The sequence below is a fragment of the Hyla sarda genome, chromosome 4, assembly GCF_029499605.1.
Source record: "Hyla sarda isolate aHylSar1 chromosome 4, aHylSar1.hap1, whole genome shotgun sequence".
Lineage (NCBI taxonomy): Eukaryota > Metazoa > Chordata > Amphibia > Anura > Hylidae > Hyla > Hyla sarda.
Genome location: NC_079192.1, coordinates 272198373 through 272222432, shown reverse-complemented (window position 1 = coordinate 272222432; position 24060 = coordinate 272198373). Strand labels below are relative to the sequence as shown.

Below are 24060 nucleotides of genomic sequence, written 5' to 3'. Positions count from 1 at the left end.
TGTGTGCACCATCTTTTTGCGACCAGGGGCTTCCTGTCAATTTTGTGCAGCTACTAGGAAAACCACACACTTGCACAGCAGGTTTCATATTGTGCAAAAATCTACACTAATGATAAATTCCCCCCTTAATGTTGTAACTGTGCTACCAATCCCCAACCTAATAATGACTGATATCAAGTTATGTTAGAATGACAATACTAACCCACCATCTTTGTAACTTACCCAAGTAACGCGTTATTTAGCAATTATTAATTACCTTGACTTCCATAAGCAGTGTCCACAGCAGAGCCATCCCAGGACTCAACCGCACTGTCTACACTTGGCACAGTGGTGGAATAAATATCTGAAAGGTTGCTGGACTTCTGAGTAACTGGAGTATCATCTTCAGTGTCACATAGCTCACTTATTCTACTAGATGGTGTAAATTCTTTAGGGCTAGTAGCTGAAAAGGAAAGAAAATATTTCTCCATATAGACATAAGCGCATGATTGCATTGGACCTAAAATTAAATGTATTATTTGGCTGCAGTAGGCAAATAGATAGCAATGACAAGTACAGAATCTTTGTTGCCTCAGATAAGAGAGAATAAACCTGGTGACTGACACCCTTTAACCTGAGACCCTGACTTCAGTCCAGTAGTATACCACGGTTTTCAGTCCGGTCAGAAAACCACATATGGGGCAAAAATGAACCAACCGGAGTCACTATCTGACTCCGGTAGGCTCATTCAAATTAATGAGATGCGGGAGCGCCTGTTTTTTACATTCCCCAGCTGGATTTGGTCACCGTAACTACAAAACATGGTGTGGATGCACCTTTACCAAGGTGGCCAATGATCTGCTGACAGCCATAGCCTCACACCAATATTTTGTGCTCCCTGACCTCTCCTCATTTAGAACATTCATTTAGAACCCCGGCTGCGGCGCTGGAGGCTCATGACGTCATGGCCCCGTCCACTTAATCCAAGTCTATGGGAGGGGCCATGGCAGCCATCACGCCCCCTTCCATATACTTGCATTGAGGAGGAGGGCGTCATGAGGCCACTGCCACTTCCGCAAATAGGACAACAAGCTGCTATGGAGTCTCCCTGACGAGAAACACCGTGTAGGAGACAGGTTAACAGTGATTGTCCTTTTGCATATCTTCTTGTATTGCATGTTACTTTGGATCATACACTTTATTGTATATTATTACCTATAGCTGTGTACACAAATCAGGGACAGTGTAGAGCAGTATACGGGTTCCAGAGGCACAGGGGTCACCCTTTCTAGGGCGAGTGCCCCAGCTACGTGCCACACAGCTAGAGTAAGGTAATAATAGGGGATATATTTGCACTACACTTTAGGGACTGGTAGGGAGAGCTATTGTACTTTACAGCTACCCCTTTAATTCACCCCTTTGGAGCCACTGCTCAATGTATGTTTTTTTTGTGAATTACCTCCAGTTCCCACGTTTTGTGTGTGCATAATACCAACTCTGAGACTGTATTGTTAGCTCACTAGGTTTATATCATATCATTAGTGACTCTTTATTTGTTTTGAGCAATACTTCGAGAATTGGTGCCAAGTGCAAAATATCTTTTGTTTTTATAGGCAAAAGCAAGCATGTCTGCCTTACACTAGGTGGTTCATATGCGTTGGAATTTTTGCTGCTATTACAGTTTATTGATTTACTTTTGGTTATTGTGATTTTAGCAGCATAACCAATAAAAGTTATGTTTTATCAATAACATTCTACCCCAGTCTTTCAGTAATTGTTTCATATTAGGTGGGGGTCTTGATAGGCCCGTGACAGCCCACTACATTTAAGCATTAAGTAATTTCTAAATGCTGGGATGACTCAAACTGTCCTCATTGTGCTATGGAGGACCCTAATTTCCTTCACACTATTTGGGCATGTCAGTCAGTTCAGAAATACTGGGAAAAGATTTTTTGTGAGATGAGAAATAAAGATATAGATGTTAATTCAGTCATTTTTCAGGAAGTTTTCTTGGGTACTTAAAACTGTAATGGGGAGAAGGAGTTTTGAGAGCAAAGCTTTTTCTTTGTGCAAAAGTTGTTATTCTAAAGATCTGGTTATCAGAAAAATTGAGCTTCGTCGCTTGGGTCAACCTAGTTAAAAAGTTAGAAAATATGAAATTATGGATAGTAAAAGTGCAAGGAAAAAGCTTATTTGAGTTGATAAAATATGGGAAAATTGCCAGAGTAATAGTCATACTGTTCCATTTTTTTTCTTCTCCTGGGTAGGCCAGAATCGGGTGGAGAGGATGAGAATGGAGAATTTGTTTTTTGTGTCATGTACTGCTATGATATATTATTGTCATTTGCTTTATATTTGAAATAAAATAATAATAAAAAATAAAAATAAAAAAAGAATACTGAGTCAGAGCAGCTCCAAAATGGAAGGACCAGTGCAGTGTTCCAGAGATGCAGTGGTTAATACATACCAAAAATAAGTTAAGTAAGGATAACCAGGACACCAAAGAGTTAATGCTAGCTATGATAGAAAGGGGTCAGAACACACAATGCTTGCTGCACATGGGCTGTGTAGCTGCAGACGATTCAGAGTGGCCATGTTGACTCACAGAAGCATAAGATTTGGATTATGGCGCATTGGAAAAAGGTCATCGCGTTTTATGACTAAGGGATAGTGTTTTCTGTAAGACAACAGCAAACTTCTTGCCAGTATTGATACATTTCAGTTTGCATTATGGATTTTAATCTGGGCCAATAAAGGATCGTGGCTATGTTAATATAATGAAGTGCTGGACATTCTCTTTTTGATCATTATTGTCATTTACCGTAGATTGTTGCACAAATTCCCCAAAGATGTGTCTTACCATCTGTTTGCTTCTTGATTTTTAAAGTGACAGTTTCTCCAGCCATCTGCAGTAAATGAATAGCTTCACTCAAAGGTTTTCCTTTCAGACTGTTACTATTTATGGCTAGAATTCGATCCCCTATGTGGATTGCACCCGTTCTATCAAAAGAGAGAAAAGTAAAAAATATAAGAAAAATATTTAGCAAGAATTTTCTACAGGTGGAGACACACACACACACACACACACACACACACACACACACACACATTAGGTAGCAGTAACATGACTTACGCTACAGCTGAAACATGTCAAACGTTACGTATGTTGGTTAGATTGGATATGTCTGTATATTAATGTCTTAATACAATAAAGAAGATTACTTATATGGGACAGGCTCCCTGTTTTTTTTTTTTAACTACAATTTTACATAGTGCTGAGGTCCTGCAGCTGAACCGAGCACATTTCGAATCCAAAGAAAGGTTGGAGCTGTTTTTAATCATCTTATGTACAGTATTAGGTAGAAGAGGCTGATGCTAACATTTGAATAATAGTTTGTTTGGATAATACAGACAAATACATTGGGATCTATATTGGCCATACATACGCAGTGCCACCACTACACAGATTAACTGCAGCTCAGCTACTTTAAAAAAGAACGGGAGCTATGCTGCAATAATCAAGTCCATCTCATCGAACAAAGCCAACTGCTTCCAGCCCTGTTCACTGTGTAGTGCAGGTGCTGTGGCTGTGCTAAACAGTTGATTGGCTGTGGTGCTTAGTGTTGGCACCTCCCTGATCAGCTATTGATGGCTGTGGAAAACCCCTTTAAATTTCACTCAATGAAAGTCCTGGTTGAAATGGGCAATTGTAATCAGTTTTAGGCTGAAGTGGAGGGCCACTGCAAGTCAAGCTTGTGGTTCCTTAACTTAAACCCTCTTGTTAATAACATTGTAGCTTAGAATGAGTAATCATTACTCTTAACATTTCATTATTTTAACTAAACCATTGTTCACATTCAACATTTTTTCCCATTTAGTCCAGCGCTGGCTTGCCTCTTATATTATAATCACAGCTTTCCTGAATTATTAGCAGCATATGAGTAAGCTCTTCATATGTGCACGCCATAAGCTTTTCATCGAAGCAATAGATAAAAGACTTGGGTCACAGCTATGTAAAGAATTAGAAGCGAACTTTGTGAAAGCTATAAATAACAGGAACATAAACAGTTTTCCATGTAAATTTCATCTTCAACCCCTATAGAATCAGATCTACGTACTAACATACTGTAATGGTAATAAGAATTTCCCTTCTTAGTAGGTGGTGGGGTCACAAAGTATTAGACCAGAAAGACAGACAGTAGATACATGGACAGTTTTACATTACCTTTCCGCTAGTCCACCTTTAGTAAGGCTTGAAATGATAATTGGATCAAAAGGTTCTTCAGTGCCTGAAATTGTAATTCCCAAGGGCCCTCCGTACCTCTTCAGTTCCACTGTGTAAATTATGGCTCCGCTGCTCTCCTGTTCATCTATAAGTGTGAAAATTGTGTCTCAGTTTCACCGCTGAGATAATTTGTAATTAACTACAGACACTTGGGAGATTAACTGCATTGCATCTTTATTAGCCAGCACGCCATCCCAGTATACTGCAGCCAGGCTTTTAGCTTTACTGGGGCAGCACATATTTTCTCCACTTGAGGATCTGGCAATCATGTATAAACCCTGCTGGCCATTGAATTACTAAATTTCCATGTTTACTGTTTGCATGTAAAATAATATTTGTAAGGAAAGAAACGGTCTTCATTTCTAGGCACACCCATGAACCCATAAAGCCAAGGTTGCTCAGTGAATGGGTTTGTGGATAAAAAAAATTAAAGTGATTCACATTTATTTTTTAGCTATTTATATTCAGAGTGAGACACATCTGGCCTGTATGTTCTGCTTTTAACAGAAGCCACAAACCTCTGCCAACTTTGTAGTGTGAAGGCCACCATTGACTTATAATGGTGTCAATGCGTACCGCTGACATGTCTGTCATATTGACAGGAAAAATATAACAATCTTTAACAGTAGCTCTATACAAAGCTTCTGATTTAGATGCAAACCTTACAGTAAAATAATCTGAAACTATTGATGGAAATAAAATGCATTTACAAGTAAAAGCTCTACATATGGTGGAGATCTGCAATTCCAAGATGTACCACATGTACTAGGGAGAAGAGGGTGTTTAGAACCTAACTGATAATTGTAAACTTTCATCCAGAGTTGTCACAGAAAACTTGCAGAAGAAGAGGGTGCAACTGTATACCGTATATACTCGAGTATAAGCAGAGTTTTTCAGCACGATTTTTCGTGCTGAAAACGCCCCCTCTGCTTATAGTCGAGTGAACTCTCCGTCTGACAATCCCTTCTCAGTGGTCTTCAACCTGCAGACCTCCAGATGTTGCAAAACTACAACTCCCAGCATGCCCGGACAGCCATCGGCTGTCTGGGCATACTGGGAGTTGTAGTTTTGAAACGTCTGGAGGTCCACTGGTTGAAGACCACTGCTGCCTTCGTCATCATCCAGACCCCCCCCCTTAGTTTTCTACTCACCTCCCCTCGGTGGGGAGGAAGGGTGAGCTGGTCCGGGCCATCTATACTGCAGGGACCGTCTGGTGGGGAGGGTTAGTTGTTACGGGCTGTCCATTTTCACCGGGGGGGGCTCTCTTCTCCGCGCCTGCCCCGGACTAGTAACGTTGCCTTGACGACGACGCACAGGGACGCGCATGAACGTCCCCGTGCGTCGTCGTCAATGGAACATCACTAGTCCGGGGCAGGCCAGGAGCGCGGAGAAGAGCCCCCCCGGTGAAAATGGACAGCCGGGAATGACTAACCCTCCCCACCGGACGGTCCCTGCAGAATAGATGGCCCGGACCAGCTCACCCTTCCTCCCCACCGAGGGGAGGTGAGTAGAAAACTAAAGGGGGGGGGGGTCTGGATGATGACGAAGGCCATAGAGGTTTTCAACCTGTGGACCTTCAGAGGTTTCAAAACTACAACTCCCAGCATGCCCGGACAGCCGATGGGCATGCTGGGAGTTGTAGTTTTGCAACATCTGGAGGGCCGCAGGTTGAAGACCACTCATGAAGGGATTGACAGGCGGTGCTGATGACTGGGGTCTGGATGATGACAGGGGGGGATGATGACAGGGGGGATGATGTATTTCCTACCCTAGGCTTATAGTCGAGTCAATAACTTTTCCTGGGTTTTTGGGGTGAAATTAGGGGCCTCGGCTTATATTAGGGTCAGCTTATACTCGAGTATATATATTAGATCCATAAAAAATTCATCAGCTAATAGAAACACTAACATGCATCTGTATGTCACAATGACACAAAAGAAATGCCATTCAGAATAAAGAATAATAGTTCAGAGACAGCAATATTGAAGAACTGACTAGTTCTCATAAAACACTATAAATGCCATCAGAGACATATTCATGCATAGTGTCCACAAATCTAAGTTCTGTCTTCTCTAAGTCTTCTGCAAGAAACTACACAAGTAAAAGAAACACCATTAGGGGAAACATCCACCTGCTCACCTACCTGAGTTATCTTCGTCTTTGCGAATTTTCAGCTTAACAAGATCTTCACATTGCTGTAATATCTGAACTGCATCTTCCATTGAGCAGTTGTCAAGCCGGATGTTGTCTATGGCAAGTAGTTTATCTCCCAGTTCTAGGGTGCCTGTGCTGTTATAAAGTCATAGATATTAATGCCCACTTTACTTGCTTTTCCTAATCTATTAAGTTCACCATATGTACTGCAAATGTGTAATACTGATTAAGATAGCTACAAGCCAAGATTATACAACCTAAGAACACAAATGGGTCTTTTTTCCCCCCAGAAGCAGCATGATGTTTGCCCTTATGAGCTGTGTTGGATTCACTTAGGGTTAAGTTACCCATAGACAAAAGTGACAGATTGTGGGGCAAAAAAAAGCAGACCCATTGTTCTATTCTCGAACAACCTGTTAAGTTTTTAAGGAGCACAGATTTTATTTTACTCACTCGTATAAGTGCCCACACCATTCATTATTTTCCCACTACATCTTTCAGAAATGGCTCTACAGGTACATTGGTGGAAAACGTATACTATGTTGGTATTGCAAATGTAATTCACAAGCATACAAAATGTGTACAGTCTAAAGTTCACCCCAAGAAAAGTCTGGACAAATATAAAAAGGTAATAAAGGGGTTGGTTATGGCATCTGGACAACCGATGTCCACGATTCCCTGAGAGGGTTTCTAAGCATGGACAACCATATGCCCTATGGGGCAAGAGCTACTTACAGCACTTTTACTCTGGCAGACTTAGGGTGTCCATGTATTACATGGACATACATTTATCTGAATAGTCACAATAAAATACCACATTTTCCCTTAGTCACCATTGCCGTAGAAACGCCTGGCTGGCTGTGGCCTCTTTGGTACACTAAGCAATTTGCCAGGGTTCTCACAGCCTGGCTTCAAAATACTTTAAAATACTTCATATAAAGTAGTAAATGTCTAAAGCTCACATAGCTATATGAACACACTAGTCGTAACTGCATTTGCACATACTGTTAACAGCTCTGAATATGAAATTGTATAAAAAGGCAGCTATTAAGAGCAGATTTATTGGGGGGGGGGGGGGGGGGCTGCTTGAATAGGGTGTCTGCTTATGTACATAGCCTGTTTGTGGTCCTCTCTTCTGCCTGGACATGATTTATCCTATAGAGCCCTTACAGTAATGATTCCTGAGACCGGCTATCAGGCTCACACAATATTTCGTAAAGCAACTAAATGGGCACACATCTACGCCTTTCTACAACTGTACTAACTGTCTATTGTTCCAAAATAAAACTTTAAAGAATGATTCTGTAGAATAACACTCACCGGTGTGCGACACTGCCCTTCTTTATATCTGAAATAACCAGAGGATCACCATTTTTCCTACTGGACGGAGCTAAAACAAAGAGAAGAGCGTAAGATTTTTAGAAAAATGAAATAAATAAATAAATATTTTTTTTTCCCTGTTGGTGGTTCATAGAAGAGTCAATTTTCCAGGAAAGAGGCATTCTCTGTGTGTGTATAAATGGAAAGTGGGTGCAAGGCAGAGACTTTTGGTACACTGGGGTAGCAGTCAATTTAACAATACACCTTAGGGTAGGGTCACACATGCTGTACACATAGCTGTGTATTTTTTTTATGCAGCTGATTTAGCTATTTAATTCCCAGGATTTGAAGCTGCAGATTTTATGCTGCATAGTTCAATGTAAACTAAATGACTGAACACAGTATCAAATTTGCATCAAATCATACGCATCAAATATGCACAGGATACTGTACGTGTGAATACACGCTAAAAGAATAAATATTGAATTTACTTACCTGTTCTCTAACGTTGGAATGCAGGTCTGCCTTAAGTTAAACTATGCTAAACTAAGTGCCAGTTGTACAAGCCTTTTAATAAATTTGGCACATCTTTCTCCCTCTTTGTGTGCCAGACACTGAAATCTATCAGCTGGAGTGACTATCTGGCATAAAATAGGTTAAATTTGCAGGTAACAGAAGGCCATCCCTCCTTCAACTAAGCCCCTTTCTTTTACGGAAATGTGACATAAGCCAGTGGTTCTCAACCTTTTTCGCAACTGTACCCCCAAAGGGTGAAAGTATGTCCACGGTACCCCTCGCACATAAATATGCGCCGAACTTATGCGCGAGCGGTACACGCGGACAAAATAAGTAATACAATTACTTATTTTCAAAATGGCGTGTGCTTTCTTTTATACTAATGCAAGACTTAATCCCCCTTGTGCCATTATTCCCCCCCCCCCTCTGATCCCCTTTTGCCATTATCCCCCCCCCCTCTTAATCCCCTTGTGCCATCATTATCCGATATGGCAAAAGGGGATCATAGGGAGGGGGGAATAATGGCAAAAGGGGATCAGAGAGAGGTGGAATAATGCCACAAGGGGATCAGAGGGAGGGGGGAATTATGGAACAAGGGGATTAACATAGAGGGGGAGAGGGATCATGGCAAAAGGGATCAAAGGGTGGGGGGAATAATAACACAAGGGGATCAGAGGGAGGGGGGAATAATGGCACAAGGGGATTAAGATGGAGGGGGGGGGGATAATCACTACCTCCGTCCATTTTAATCCCACTGTGCCATTATTCATTCCCCATTCCCTCTGATCCCCTTTTGCCATTATCCTTCCCCTCCATCTTTATGCCCTTGTGCCATTATTTGATGGTGCGCCCTGACACAGCCCAGTAAATGGGAAAATTCTAAAGTTATAGGGGTCAGAAGAGGATTATTTTAAGTATACTACTTTTTGTACAAAAAGTTATTTTTAAAAAATAGTTAAATAAAACAAAGCCTATTGAAATTGGTTATTCTTGTAATCGTATGGAACTACAGAGTAAAGATAATATCATTTTTACTGAATAGTGCACTGGGTAAAAATGGAATAAAGTGGCATGGGGGGGGGGGGTTCAGGGGGGCAAATGATATAGCACAGGGGGTTGTTCAAGGGGGGAGAGGATAAAAGTGCATGGGGTAGCAGACGATTTGTAATGCTGATACTGGTATCATGTTGAACGTCATATGACACGCAACGTGATATGTGCAATTGGTGGTACTGTGAGGTTTGTCCTGGGCACCCAGGCCAGAGCTGTGGAAGTGGCCCCAAAATTTCTGATGGCAGCCCTGCCCGGTTGAGAACCCCTGACATAGGTGGTGTAAAAAGTCACAAATTTATGTGCAAAACACAGCTTGTGCAAGAGTTTGAGACTTTTGTACACCATGACAGCTAATGGAATAGTGTATACTTAAAGCACTACTATATTTTTTTTATGGCAGATATGGCTTATCACAGAAAATGTTTGCTATTTGAGCACATTTCTAACAATGAAATAAGAAACTGAATCATCATTTTTACCTCCAGAAAATACAAACTCTCTGAGAGGTTATGCATGCCATATGACAGTAACATATAACAGGAATAAGTCACTTGTGTCATCTCCCATACCCTGAGCACATACATATGGCTAGGACATACATATTAGGCTTCTGTGCATAACACAAGTATGTATTTATATGTAGAGAAAGATTACATTAATTTAGAAAATAAGCTGAAAACAGAAGCAAATGTTGTGAGAGGAGCCTCCGTTAGCATATGCGAGTGTCTAATAACACGGAATACATCTGCGCTTGTCGGCCAAATTAAAAATCTGTTCATCAAAATGACAGCCTCTATTTGTAACAACAAGCTGTTGTGCTCCACATACGTTCTTCGTGTAGGCCCAGTGACTTTAATGACTTGTTAGCCATGCCAGCTTCCTGCAATACCCACTGGGAAATAACCTGATAGCTTCTAACTTGACATTATCTCCCTTCCGTTAAGTGAAAAGGAGACTTGACTTAACTTAAAGCTCTGCAGCCTATATCTATTTCCAGCGATGACCCCATCTCTATCCATAATTCATTAGTTCCCTATTATACACATACTGTGCTTTTAGCTATGCATTTTAAGTACCTTCCATTGTCTTTTATTCAGCAGTCTGATCATTTCAATCAAGACATTAATCTAATTACAATTCTCTATAACACTTGTTTCTATGTAATAGGACACAAGGCCCCAAGGGGATGTTCATTTATTTTGAATAGTTAAACATTTATATTAATGAGGTAAACATTTCCACTAGCTATAAAACAGCGGTGACCCTTTTTTCTAGTTGACAATAACGGTGATCCCCAAAGTGACATGAGAAGCCTCCAAACATGTCAAGGAATGTGTCATGGTGAAATAATATACATAGTAAAGAGGCTTCTAATGTTCTGATGTATTGTCGACATCATTTTACTCTTAATTCTGCATAAATGATGGAAGTGAGAGGATGAGGCACAAAGCTTGTCATCTACTGATTTCTGGATATTTTATTACTTTAAAGCCCTAGACACATACCGTACATCTATGGATCTAATATTCCATAAGTTAAGTATTATGCAATGTGATATTTATCAATACATATCATTATCAAGGTTACCAAGCTATCAATGAGATACTATAGTGCTGGATATATCTATCTATCTATAAATAAATAAATATACACACACACACACACACAGTAGAATCTCCCTTATCAGACACCTCCCAATAGGGGACACCTCCCAATAGTGGATATTTTTAATTCCCTGGCAGAGTTCCATAAGACTTACCGTATTTTTCTCCGTATAAGACACACTTTTTCTTCCCCAAAACTGGGGGGGGGGGAAGTTGGTGCGTCTTATACGGCAAATACACATTAAAACCTGTCCTATCACGGCGGTCCCTGCAGCCATCAATGGCCGGGACCCACGGCTAATACAGGACATCACCAATCGTTATTAACCCTTCAGACTCGGCGATCAAAGCTGACCGCCACGTCTGAAGCGAAAGTGACACTAACCCGGCTGCTCGGTCGGGCTGTTCGGGACCACCGCGGTGAAATCGCGGCGTCACGAACAGCTTACAGGACACCGGGAGGGACCTTACCTGCCTCCTCGGTGTCTGCTCCGTGCCGGGATCCCCTGCATGGCCGGCGCTCTCCTTCGTCGTCCCACACGCCGTCCCGTCATCCAATAGGAGCGGAGTGCGTAGCGACATGATGGCAGCGATGGAGAGCGAGGATACCGGGCAGCAGAGAAGTTCCGGAGCGATGGGGACGCGGCCACAGCGATGGAGGGCGACATCCAGGGCAGCGGTGACGGGTCTGGAGCGGCGGGGACACGTGAGTATTACCTCCTATACCAGTGGTCTTCAACCTGCGGACCTCCAGATGTTGCAAAACTACAACTCCCAGCATGCCCGGACAGCCAAATATCTGGAGGTCCGCAGGTTGAAGATCACTGTCCTATACTTTACATTGTATTTGATTCAGAATCTTTTTTTTCTAGATTTTCATCCTTTAAAATTGGGTGCGTCTTGTATGGCGAAAAATACGGTAATGTATTTGCACCCTCCAAATAGGGGGCACTGCCAATAGCGGATGCGAACACACCTAATAGGTGACAATCAGGCTTATGTGCCGGCCCTACCTTGCACACAGGGTCACCATCAGGGGGTACAGCCAATACCCCAGTAAGAGGCCCAGGGGACCCAGGCACCCGCTGCACCCCTCTGTAGAAGTCCCAGCACAAAAGAAGACCGCTGTTTAAACAGTGGTCTCCTGCCTCTGTACGTCTGCTGGCCACATCATTCACCCCACTCCTTCCTTATTATCCCCTGTGCCACATCATTTCCTCTTGACTTCCCCTGTGCTATTTCATTACCCCTTTATTACCTTCTGTGCAAATTCACCCCTGTGCCATTTTTTATCCCCCTGTGCCATATCATTCCCCCTTTATCCCCCTGGGATCAAGGTGAAATGCTGTGGCACAGGGGGTAGGGGGGGAATAATTTGGCACAGGGGGAATAAGGTGTCACAGGGTAAAAAGGGGGGTTGAAATGATAAGGGGAGGGATACGGGGAGATTAAACGGCACTGGGAGATTGTACTGTAATATTGCTTTTTATCATGTTTTATAGGTAATTACATTTTGGAGTGAGTACAGAACAGTATTCGGTCATTTAGAAAGATTTTTGAGCCTTTTTTCCCCAATAGTGGACACATTTTATTCCCCCGTGAGTGTCCGCTATTGGGAGATTCTACTGTATGTGTAATTGTATATATATATATATATATATATATATATACACACATACATATAATCTAATGGCATAGTACAATACTATTTAATTACAATAGGAAGATACTGGTTACAGAATACACCATATATGCACATGGGGTATCCAATCAGGGAAGAAAACACCCACGACCTAATGTATACTATGCCAGCCCACAAGGGAGAAGAATTATACACATAATGTGCCATATATGTTTGAACCATATTAATAAACACACCCCCATTTATAAAGGAGACACCCTAGGCATTATTGTAGACACCCCCATGACTATTAGTATAAGTTCAGACATTAGTTCATGAAGGGACACGAATGAATGGGAAAAAAAAAAGAAAAGAAGGAGAATGGAGGCTGTCAGAAGTGGAGACAGAGGCTGCCATCTTGGAGGGATGAAATCCACCATGCTGGATGAAGTAACCAGGACCTTCCACGGGGATGCCCAAGAGACAAAACTAACAACATTCAAGCCCATATAACTCTTCCTACATGAATAATAAATACTAAGAACTGCCAGTTTATGAAGATGTATTGTTTTATGTACTGTCTGCAATGTTGTCAAGAAGAATACAATGTCCATTTTTTTTATATAAAGAAAGAGCTATGAAACCTCTCCATTGTGAATCCCGAGTACATTTACGTATATATATATATATATATATATATATATATATATATATATATATATACACGGTATATATGATGTTTTTAACAAAATCACAATAAAAAAAAATGTAGTTGTACAGCACTGCAGTGTTATTAATTCTGTACATAGAAAGTGATTGGAAAAGGTAGAATGGAAACTGACAATATATTGACTTACAACTGATGGTGATTCCAAGTTCCACATTGTGTTTCTTTGGTAATTTAACATGGAATGTCCCACTGCTGGGTATCACAGACTCTATAGTGGAAAAAGAAAATAATAAACCACCAATGAGCAAATTTATTGGCATTTAGTTGTATGGAGTTTCTACTCTTAACCACTGGTTGTATAATAAAATATTCAGGGCATAAAATCTTCAGGATGGAAGAAATTTTAGTTTGATCACCATGGATGGACCAAACCTTTTTGGTGCTGTAATTTATGGATTAAGTAAAACTTTTCTCCATTCTGAAGATCTGGGACCTTGGTTTTCAATAGCTGTTATATATATATATATATATATATATATATATATATATATACACACACACACACAAACATGCAATAAATATGTTTATTATGTCCACCTATACCAAAGTATTCCAATACAGTACTGAGCAGGTAACCTGAGAAGACAAAAACACCACCAAGGTTTTGTCATATAAAATGCACATTACAGTCTACTAATCTAGAACTAACAGCACAGCAGTCAGATACCTTAGAAATGACTATGGTAAGGCCTATAAGAAGTTCTTACACTACTTTTTTCTCACATGGAATTAATATAGCTGAAACAGACACATGATTACAGTTCTTATTAAACACATTAACTAAAAGGCGTTGTCAAGGTTTAGCAAAACATGGTTTCTTTCTTCCAAAAGAACACCACACCAGTCCACAGGTTTTATGCGGCACTGCAGCCCAGTCCCAGTTACTTTACATTGCTGAGTTGCAATAATCATGAAAACATATGGACTGGTGTAACACTGTTTCTGGAAGACAGCAGCCATATTTTTTCTAAGCCTACATTGAAAGAGTAGCTCCCACCATCCTTTTTTTTTTTCTCTGTCCCTGCCTATTGCCCATCTATCCCTAACCCCCTCTCTGCCTTAATTTTTTTTTTTGCTATCTTAGAAATGCCTTTTTGTTTACCTGGTAGTTTGCTCACTTACCACTGATGCCTGCTGGGGCCGACTTCCACCCTTAGCTCATCTATACACCCTTAGCTTATTTATACAGGCCATGATTGTTTCCTAAACAGTGTACCTCCAGCTGTTTCACCACTACAACTCCCAGCTTGCCCTGACATCTATTGGCTGTCAGGGCATGCTGGGAGTTGTAGTAGTGAAACAACTGGAGGAACCATGTGTTGAAAAAAATCTATCTTTGCTATGGAAACCCGCTAACCCCCCACCACCCGAAACAACCCCCTATAAGACCTAAGATCAGACATACCTAAGTACAGGACACATGCGTACTGAGGCAGCAGCAGCGCAGCACTGAGATTCAGTGTGCGCTACCGCATGTATATGCCGGGAGGCAGGGCCGGCGTGCGAGGCCAAGGAGCCAATGCGCGCAGCTCCGGCGTTCACATCGATTGTTCCCGCCTGTCTGTTTGACAGGCAGGGAGCAAGTGCAGGCTGACTGAATTCAGACCAATGCCTGTCCGGGATCGGTCCGAATTCAGCTGTGACGTTACAGCAGGCTGCAGCCAGATACTAGGAGGGAGACTTTCAAAAGCAAAATACAATAGTTTAACCACCAAAAAAAGAATTGAAGTATATTAGAAATATGTTTTAGTACATAAGTACTACAACATATTAAAAAAAAAAAGTTTATGACAGTGCCCATTTAAGTAAGGTTTTTAAACTTACAAGCGCAATTACATTTGATTTCTAGGTTGCATTTCTCAGCTATCGTTGCCTTTTCTTAATTGTGACTATGCTATGACTTGCACATGTTCCTATACTACATGCATAACAGACTTATGGTTATAAAATCATATTAAACACATTATTACTCTAACCTGCAACGTCAAACTCTATTTCCAGGGTAACCTTCCCAGCAATGGTTGCATCTCTTAACAGTTGGTTGGCTTCTTCAAAGGTGCTGTCCTCTGTCTGGACACCATTTATTGCCATCACTCGATCTCCTACCTGTATAACTCCACATCTACAATGGAAAGCATTTCTTTTATAATGGAATGATAAGTATATTAACAGCAAACTACGCATTGCAAAATAAGGGCAATGTACAGCTTAGTGTGCAGTCTAAATACAAGGACCTCCGGTGTGCTTCCATCCCCTCAAAGAACAAAAAAAAGGAAGAAACCCCCCAATTCTGTCTACAGAGGAACTTATGCATTTTGGATGCCTGTAAAATATCCTAAAGAAGTAATTAATAATTCAGTACTAGCATTTTCTTCGGATGTGATCAGAGCTCACACATAGTGCTGACTGATGAAAGTTCCCCAATGGCACAGAGAATATTAGAGTCCTCAATTTGGCAGCCCCTTTCAGCGCATGTTCTCTTTTGTAATTAATATAGCCTGCGGCCCCCCTATGGAAAAGCCTGCATGATAAAGCCTCTGGAACTTGTTAATCTTCTCATACCAGATCAAGAACATGATATTTTATTGTCAGGACAGAAATTTCATTATGTGCTGCACGCAGAGTGAATGATCCTGCATAATTTATTAGGAGCCAAGAAAAGTATTACAAACAAAAAGCTTTGATAAATTGCTGTCCGAAAAAAGAAAGAATTTTACTCAAACAGAAGAGAGAGAAAAAAGCTGTGCTGTACCCATTCACATAATCATTTGGGGAAAGCAAAGGCTCCAGTGAGCAGGAAAATAGCCTGGATATTTGCAATAAAAGCAGTCAAACACAGCAATTTCACACTGCGGGCAACTTCAGGCATTGCATGAATATTAATACTCCTGCCACATCTCCTCAGAGTATACACCTACACTAGGAGGAGTAGGGTTCTCCTTGCTTTGAAGCAGTAGACCACAATACCCAAGGGACATGTGGATTTTACACTTTTCTTTAGGGAAGAAATAAACTGAGTCTTGAAATACTGCGTTCAGGTATTTACTACATGACTATTAACTACAGGTTACTACATGACACAGCTCTCACATCCCCCATCACTTTCTAACCTAATGACAAGGGTCTGCTAGACACAGGATTGTCTGTAATTTCCAACAAAATTAACAGGTTCTGCCCAAAAATATTGGAAGACCTTATTAAAGAATGAATAACCAGGGCACTTACCAATCTCTTTGTTGCTTTAGTATTCTTTATTCAAACAAGTAGAAAATACACCAGTGCTCTTGAAACAAGACGGACAACATGTCACAGGCCCTGAGAAACACCCCCTGCTACATATTGTCCAGTTCTTTTCAAGAGCACTGATGTATTTTTCTGATGTATTTTCCAACTATAACTAACAACAAGTGGGTGCAACAAGTGCTTTGCAACTAAGGCTCAGATTTATCAATCTGTCAAAATTGGTGTGATTTTTCCATAGTAACCAATCACCACTTAGCTTTCAATATGTCATGTTACCAGAGCTTGTTAAAACGGAGCTGTGCTTGGTTGATCTGGGCAAATCACACCAGTGTTCTTCTGGGCCTATATGCTTAGTTCACAAATCAGGTGTGAACATGAACATATTTGCAGTGCCAAGTCTTGTTTGGCTTCTATTTTTGGCTCTGATAACACCATCAACATTCAAAAGACACACATTGAAACTACACGGAATAGGAAACAATCCATACTGGCCATCTAAGTACTTGTTAGCTCACCTTTCAGCCGGACTGTCAACATCAATGTAGGAAATTAAGGGTGGAGAAGACAAGGTCTCTGTGGCAAACACACTGCCCTGAAGTTGTATTCCAAATCCTACAATGGGGTCAGCAGTCAGGACTACTTCTGTACTTTCTGTGTGGACAACCTGGCCAGCCAAACCAACTGTGCTTGATGCCAAGGACACTGCAATGGCAAACATAAGAAAACCAATTTTTATTCAATGGGAAAAGTATTAGTTCTCTTACACAACCATGACTAGATCGAAAGTCTAAATACCTAGTAAGTTACTGATAATGCTTAGAGATGATTTTTGATAATGTGAATACTATCGCTAACAAGCATCAACACACTCATACCATAACAAAGAATAACCCATAGTCTACAAGATATTTCACTTTACAGAAATGCAATTTGTACTCCAGAGCAGACCTTCCTAATGTAACTAAAGACTTAATAGGCACTTGCAGCTACTATCCTCCATTGCTGCTGTCTCTTTCCATAATACTCTCTGCATCTATCTTGTAGAGGTTTGCCCAACATTTATCATATGTATATGGCCAGATTAACTCCCCAGTCACTCTAGTGTCTAGTGCTAGAATTAGGACACACAGAGAAGACAGCTGAGATATGAATATCTGCATGACAGCCCATAAGAGAAAGCAATATAAAGGGAAGGTATACCATGCCAAAAAATACACTACATATATTAGAGTATCTTGAGGCATATTATTATTGATAAAAAAAAATCTGGGATTAATAAATAGAAATACATTAGAAGGGTAGTGCTCTATTTTGCTGAATATTTTCCTACCCATTGAAGTCAATGGTTAGCAAAATATGCAGCTGAGTTTTCTACCCATAACTATAAGCATCCTTAATAATATAACATAAGATGAACTGCTGAAGAAATGCATAAATATAGGAATGCTCACATGTCTTAATCTGAGATATGACATCCATGTTTAGGTTTCTCTCTTTGCTTTTGACAAGTAACCTGAATGAAATACCTCAAAAAGAGAAATCCTTCCCCAGTCCACAGGATTGAAAGCAGACGAGACATTGTTATTTAATGTTTATCAGAATACATTTCAGAACAAAAGAAAGGCTGCTGTGTAAATTGACACGTACTATTTACAGTAAAAGTTTCCCAATAAAATATCAATTAACCAGGCAATAGTGACCAATTGAGAACATTGCTTCCTGCTGTACAGGGAACCTACTACATCTATTTAACAAAGTCCTATCCTCATCTAATTAGCCATTGATAACAATCACAGTTAACTATAAGTAGAGAAATACCGTACTCTTCATACTGGCAGCATGGCTTCCATTTTCCAGGTTCTATGATGGACCCATCATTAGCAATTATGAATTACCTCTTTTATAATGGATACCTCTCCCGGACAGAGTAGTGCAGCTATACTATTCTGACGCAATAGAGACGTACATAGAGAATAACATGTGTAGGGTAAAGTGGGATTCTGTTAATCTTCAAACCCAAAGAAAAGATGTTCTGTATTTTTCGGGATTTTTTTTTTAAGCTGGAACATGACCAACTTTAACCAGAAAAGGAAAAAAAAAAAAACTTAACTCATCCCTAAATCAGATGCCATCTTAGCCCTGCTTTCTTATGCCTCTACCTTTAGTCTTGGTTAAACACTTACAGGAATCTGTTCCTTGAATCTGGTCTTCAGGGAGCATGGCTATGATGCAGCAGGTATTTCTTCAGTAAATCCCTTCCAACCTGCTATCCACCCACCGCATCATAATCATGCTTCCCAGGAGACCAAGTGACATGACATATTGTCTCTGGCCACATGGAATGTTGGGAAATGTCAGAGATAACTATAAAATAAAAACATTTGTGCTACAGGACTTCGGGAAAGTGGGACAAAGCAGCACGGAAGGAAAAGATGAATATTGCATAGTACCGTATATACTCGAGTATAAGCAGAGTTTTTCTGCACGATTTTTCGTGCTGAAAACGCCCCCCTCGGCTTATATGTGAGTGAACAACAAAACGTTTCTGGCTTTAGCTGTGAGGGGATGGTCCCGGCTGTCTATCTCCGGCTGTCAATCCCTTCTCAGTGGTCTTCAACCTGCAGACCTCCAGATGTTGCAAAACTACAGCCATCGGCTGTCCAGGCATGCTGGGAGTTGTAGTTTTGCAACATCTGGAGGTCCGCAGGCTGAAGACCACTGCGGCCTTCGTCATCATCCAGACCCCCTTTTGTTTTCTACTCACCTCCCCTCGGTGAGAAGGAAGGGTGAGCTGGTCCGGGCCATCCATATTCGACCTCCTATGCTGCAGGGACCGTACAGTGGGGAGGGTTAGTCGTTCCGGGCTGTCCATCTTCACCGGGAGGCCCTCTTCTCCACTCTGGGCGGGCCCCAGACTAGTGAAGTTTCCTTGACGACGACGCGCAGGGACGTCCGTGCACAGAAGACGTCCATGGCGTCCCTGCGCGGTGGCGTCAAGGCAGCGTCACTAGTCCGGGGCCGGCCCGGAGAAGAGGGCCTCCTGGTGAAGATGGACAGCCTGGAACGACTAACCCTCCCCACCAGACGCTCCCTGCAGCATAGATGGCCAAAGATGCATGGCCTGGACCAGCTCACCCTTCCTTCCCACCGAGCAGAGGTGAGTAGAAAATAAAAGGGAGGTCTGGATGATGACGAAGGCCGCAGTGGTCTTCAACCTGCGGACCTCCAGATGTTTCAAAACTACAACTCCCAGCATGCCCGGACAGCCGATGGCTGTCTGGGCATGCTGGGAGTTGTAGTTTTGCAATATCTGGAGGTCCGCAGGTTGAAGACCACTGAGAAGGGATTGACAGGCGGTGATGATGAAGGGGGGGGGGGATGATGAAGGAGGGGATGATGATGAGGGTGATGATGACGATGGTGACAATGACGGGGGTGATAATGATGGGGGTGATGACGGGGGTCTGGATGATGACAGGGTTCTGGATGATGACAGGGGTCGTCTGGATGATGACAGGGGGGGGATGACATGGGGGGGGGGGGAATGATGCATTTCCCACCCTAGGCTTATAGTCGAGTCAATAACTTTTCCTGGGTTTTTGAGGTGAAATTAGGGGCCTCGGCTTATATTCGGGACGGTTTATACTTGAGTATATACGGTATTATAACTTGGCATCATGGGCTCAAAGGCTGAAGAAGAAAATAAAAACAGGATGAATATCCCTTTAAAGCATAATAAAAAATATAGTATTATTATTAATAATAAATCTCAACAATAAGAAATATTTATAAAAAGAGGAGCTTAACATTTGGAAATTTTCCAATTGTTATTCCCCAGGGTGAATTATTGAATCTAAACAGATGGGAAAATAGTAATTTTAAACTGGAACCAAAGAAAAGGTTTATCAAATTTTTTACAACAATTACAATCAATGCTAAATAAGAACAATTACAATTTAAATATGCAAATAAAATATGGTTGCAAGTAAAACCTTGTAAAGTAACTTACATGAACTCTTAAAGTCCTTCTTCTTCAACCTCCTTCTCATTAGCGTTCCTCGTGGGCTGGTAGGGTAGAGACTGCGAGGTAAAGTCCCCGTGTTGAGCGAGCTCAGGCTGTAAGCACTCATGGAGGTAGGAGAGAAGGATGAAGATACCAATGCTGCTGTAAGAAAGAGTACACTTTAACTGGATGTGGTGGTATTAATCCCACTGCATTGATTACATCTACAGAACTTCAAATTTAGTTGTTACAGACAGTAAAAAAAAAAAAAAAATTTAAAAAAAGACTTGGACTAAATAATCTATAAAAGAGCTGTACTGGCTGGTAAGTGCATGAAATAGTTCACACGTTCAGCTAGGCTTGTACCTATGCAGCTGGTCTTCTTTGCTGAGAAGGTATCATTCAATCGGGAATGTTTCAGTTTTCCTTTTTCTTTACATTACGATGTAATAGTGGGCCTGCTAGGGACAATGGGGGAGATTTATCAAAACCGGTGTAGAGGAAGAGTGCTGCAGTTGCCCATAGCAACTAATCAGATCACTTCTTTCATTTTTCAGAGGCATCTTTAACAATTAAAGAAGCGATCTGATTGGTTGCTATGGGCAACTGCATCTCTTCCTCTTCACAGGTTTTGATAAATCTCCCCCATTGTCTCCCTGTTCAAGCTTTGCTATAAAGCTTCCAAAAAAGCTTTTCTGCATAACATACAGTCACTGCTTTCTTTGGGGTACAAGACAGTGGAAATTAAACAACATTGTTTTTTTTTTTTGTTTGTTTGTTTTTTAAGATACTCTTGAAATGACAAAGAGAATAATATCCAAGATAACACTTATTTTTAAGTAAGTTCATCCTGTTGATTCCTCTAATAGAGTTCAATGTAGAGTAATTAAGCTTGGTCAACTCTATGCCAGATATGGGGGACCAAGCACTACTTTCTTGGGATCGGTGGCGGCCTCACATTTAAAGTGTTCCTGTCGTCAAAAAAAACTTTTTATATAATATAGATAAAAAAAATGTGTATATTCTTTGGTAAAAAATTGCTATCCCTGCAGCTATTGCCTGTGTGTCTCTATGAGGAATCCAAAAACAGGAAGTGAGGGCAGGAGCCCGTAGCATGTCAAAGAGCCTCACTACACAGAGCCCTGCTTGTCCACTTCCTGTATTTGGACTCCTCACAGGGACACACAAACAATAGCTGCAGGAACAAAAATAAAATTTTTTAACCAATGTATATTATAAATATACATATAATGGTATTATCTACATTATATAAAAAGCTTTTGTTGATGACAGGTACACTTTAAGGTATATTAAATTACTATGCCATGAATCTGCATTGTTGAAAGACCCATATAGGGACTTGATGAATAAATTACGGTAAAATCTACGTACCATATAGCCAACTGGACTAATAATTTTTCAGTAATTTTACTACATTATATAGTAATTGTATGTTCTCAATTTGTTTTACTTGAAAGGGAGAGCAAACCAGATGTTTACACTTTAGATATCTAATGATTAATATAAAGAGTTGGAGTCTCCCTAATGTATCGGCTATGGCAATTTACTATGCACTTTTCATTTGACATGCTTTTATTTTCATAATTGATCTTCCGCACAGGTAAATGTTGTCTGTAACCTTTTGGCACTTCATATCTCCAAAGTAATTTATCTAATGTATCAGTATTAAACGTTAGCAAACAAAACTATAGACACACATACAAGCCTCTTTTGCTTCACTACTTATGGATACACAACCAGCCCTAACAGCGACAGTCAGACATGTGCAAAAGAAGAAGAAAAAAAAAGATAAAAGTGACAAACTTATAACTTAAAATTTTCCTTTTCAGATTACAGCATCGCATTATTTATTTACTTATGTAACAATACTGGAAAAGTGTTTAACATTGTTCGGCAATGGGCACACTTAGTCACTTGCATTACTTTTTTCATTTGTATCAATTTATTGCTTATGTGTGTCGATAACCCCTTGTTTTAAAAACATATTATTTTATTACTCACAAATACCTTTCCTGCAGTGAAATGGATCCAAACAACTCATATTTGTGTACCTGTATGTGTGTATATGTATATCTGTTTACATCCTAAAGTGTGTCTGTGCGTGTACATACAAATGTATCCAGGGTCACCCAAAATATACTGTATGAAATAAAATTACACTAAAGATTCCCCACCACTCAACAGTGTGTATCCCTATTATTGTTTCACATATTTGTCCTATAAAATAAATGATAATAAATTATTCAGTATAAGATGGTACAGTGGCTCAATGAACATCTCACGCTATCAACATTTAAGTCAACCCAGAGGGCTATACGAAAACCATACCCAATGTCATGTCTACTATTAGTATGGAAAAGTGAGAAATAAAAGCAATGCTGTAATGCCTGAAATGAGCAAGCATGAAAAAGAAGAAAGGAAGAGGCAGAAAATAAAGGTGGTTCATTACGAAGGAGTTTTTGAGGAGGTGGTTTCTGGCATTTCATGGCTGGCGTCCTGCAATGGTCAGGGTGGTAGGTGTTATAATGTTGGTTGGTGAGGAGGCGGTGGCGACTGTTGGCTGAGCCGTCCCATGGAAGTTGCTTTTCGCTGCTCCTTTGAACCTTTACTGCCCGCATGAAGGGATGACGGGAAATCAGAAAGAAAAAGAACCAGAAAAGAGGGAAAGGTAACTGAGTTTTAATGAATAAAAGTGGTGGTGAGAGCAGTTAGCAAGGTACTTGAAAGCAACATGACCTAGATGCTGACATTGAGGCATAAATGGGTTTCATAAGGGCACTTAAAGCTACATTAATAATCTATCAATCTTCTGTTTTCTTTAATTGGTTACAATGTTTTACACATTAATTGATATCAGAAACAGCTACAAAAGGTCTCTAGAAAGTCCTAAACATCAGGAACAATAAATATGTTAATATTTTCTTCTATGCACATTGATGGCAAACTATGGTGGAATCCAAGCATCAAGACATTAGTATTATTGAATTCGCTCCCCATGAAATAAATTACACAATGTTACATGATGTTATCACCTTTATGACAGATTTCACTGGCACCTTCAGAATGCTGTGTTATTTAACGGCCTGAGATTTTTGACCCCTGGTATATAATACCTATAGGATGTGCTATGCATACATTTGCAATCTGTTTTCTAAACGTATTTACCATTTTATAACTCCTTTGTAGAGTACACATAAATGGATTTATTAATCTAAGCCGTAAGATCTTTTCACAGACAAAATTGAAAACTAATGCTAAGATACAATAGAATGTGTCTTGGATACTAACATAATGTGTTTTCATATGCACAATGTTTATATTACAGAAGCATTTTGCTGCTCAGCTTGAAGGCTATGAATCCCAGCAGGTCAAAAGAAGAAAATAACCTGCAGGGAATGTAGTGAATAATCCAAGCTAAAATGTTAGAAGGACTAAAAACCTCATGTCCTCTAGTAATATCATAGCTATCTATGCAGTAAGATACAGCTGGGACCAACGTGGACAATGCTATCACATAACAGAGAAATTTAT

At 40.5% G+C, this 24060-nt stretch overlaps 1 protein-coding gene across 26 annotated transcripts in view; it reads right to left on the bottom strand.

The window, feature by feature from the left end:
• Positions 1-24060, bottom strand: part of GRIP1 (glutamate receptor interacting protein 1) — a 598139-nt gene that overhangs the window by 28912 nt on the left and 545167 nt on the right. For 21 of the 26 annotated variants that reach the window (XM_056574218.1, XM_056574202.1, XM_056574225.1 and 18 more), the window contains 10 exons: positions 22979-23137; positions 20515-20670; positions 17021-17207; positions 15239-15384; positions 13390-13470; positions 7739-7808; positions 6408-6553; positions 4205-4349; positions 2840-2979; positions 257-442 (listed from right to left, as the gene is read on the bottom strand). In XM_056574218.1, the coding sequence (XP_056430193.1) occupies positions 257-442; positions 2840-2979; positions 4205-4349; positions 6408-6553; positions 7739-7808; positions 13390-13470; positions 15239-15384; positions 17021-17207; positions 20515-20670; positions 22979-23137 (1416 nt within the window). The remainder of the gene's footprint in view (positions 1-256; positions 443-2839; positions 2980-4204; positions 4350-6407; positions 6554-7738; positions 7809-13389; positions 13471-15238; positions 15385-17020; positions 17208-20514; positions 20671-22978; positions 23138-24060) is intronic. The other 5 variants (XM_056574226.1, XM_056574211.1, XM_056574227.1 and 2 more) reach the window with 3 other exon arrangements.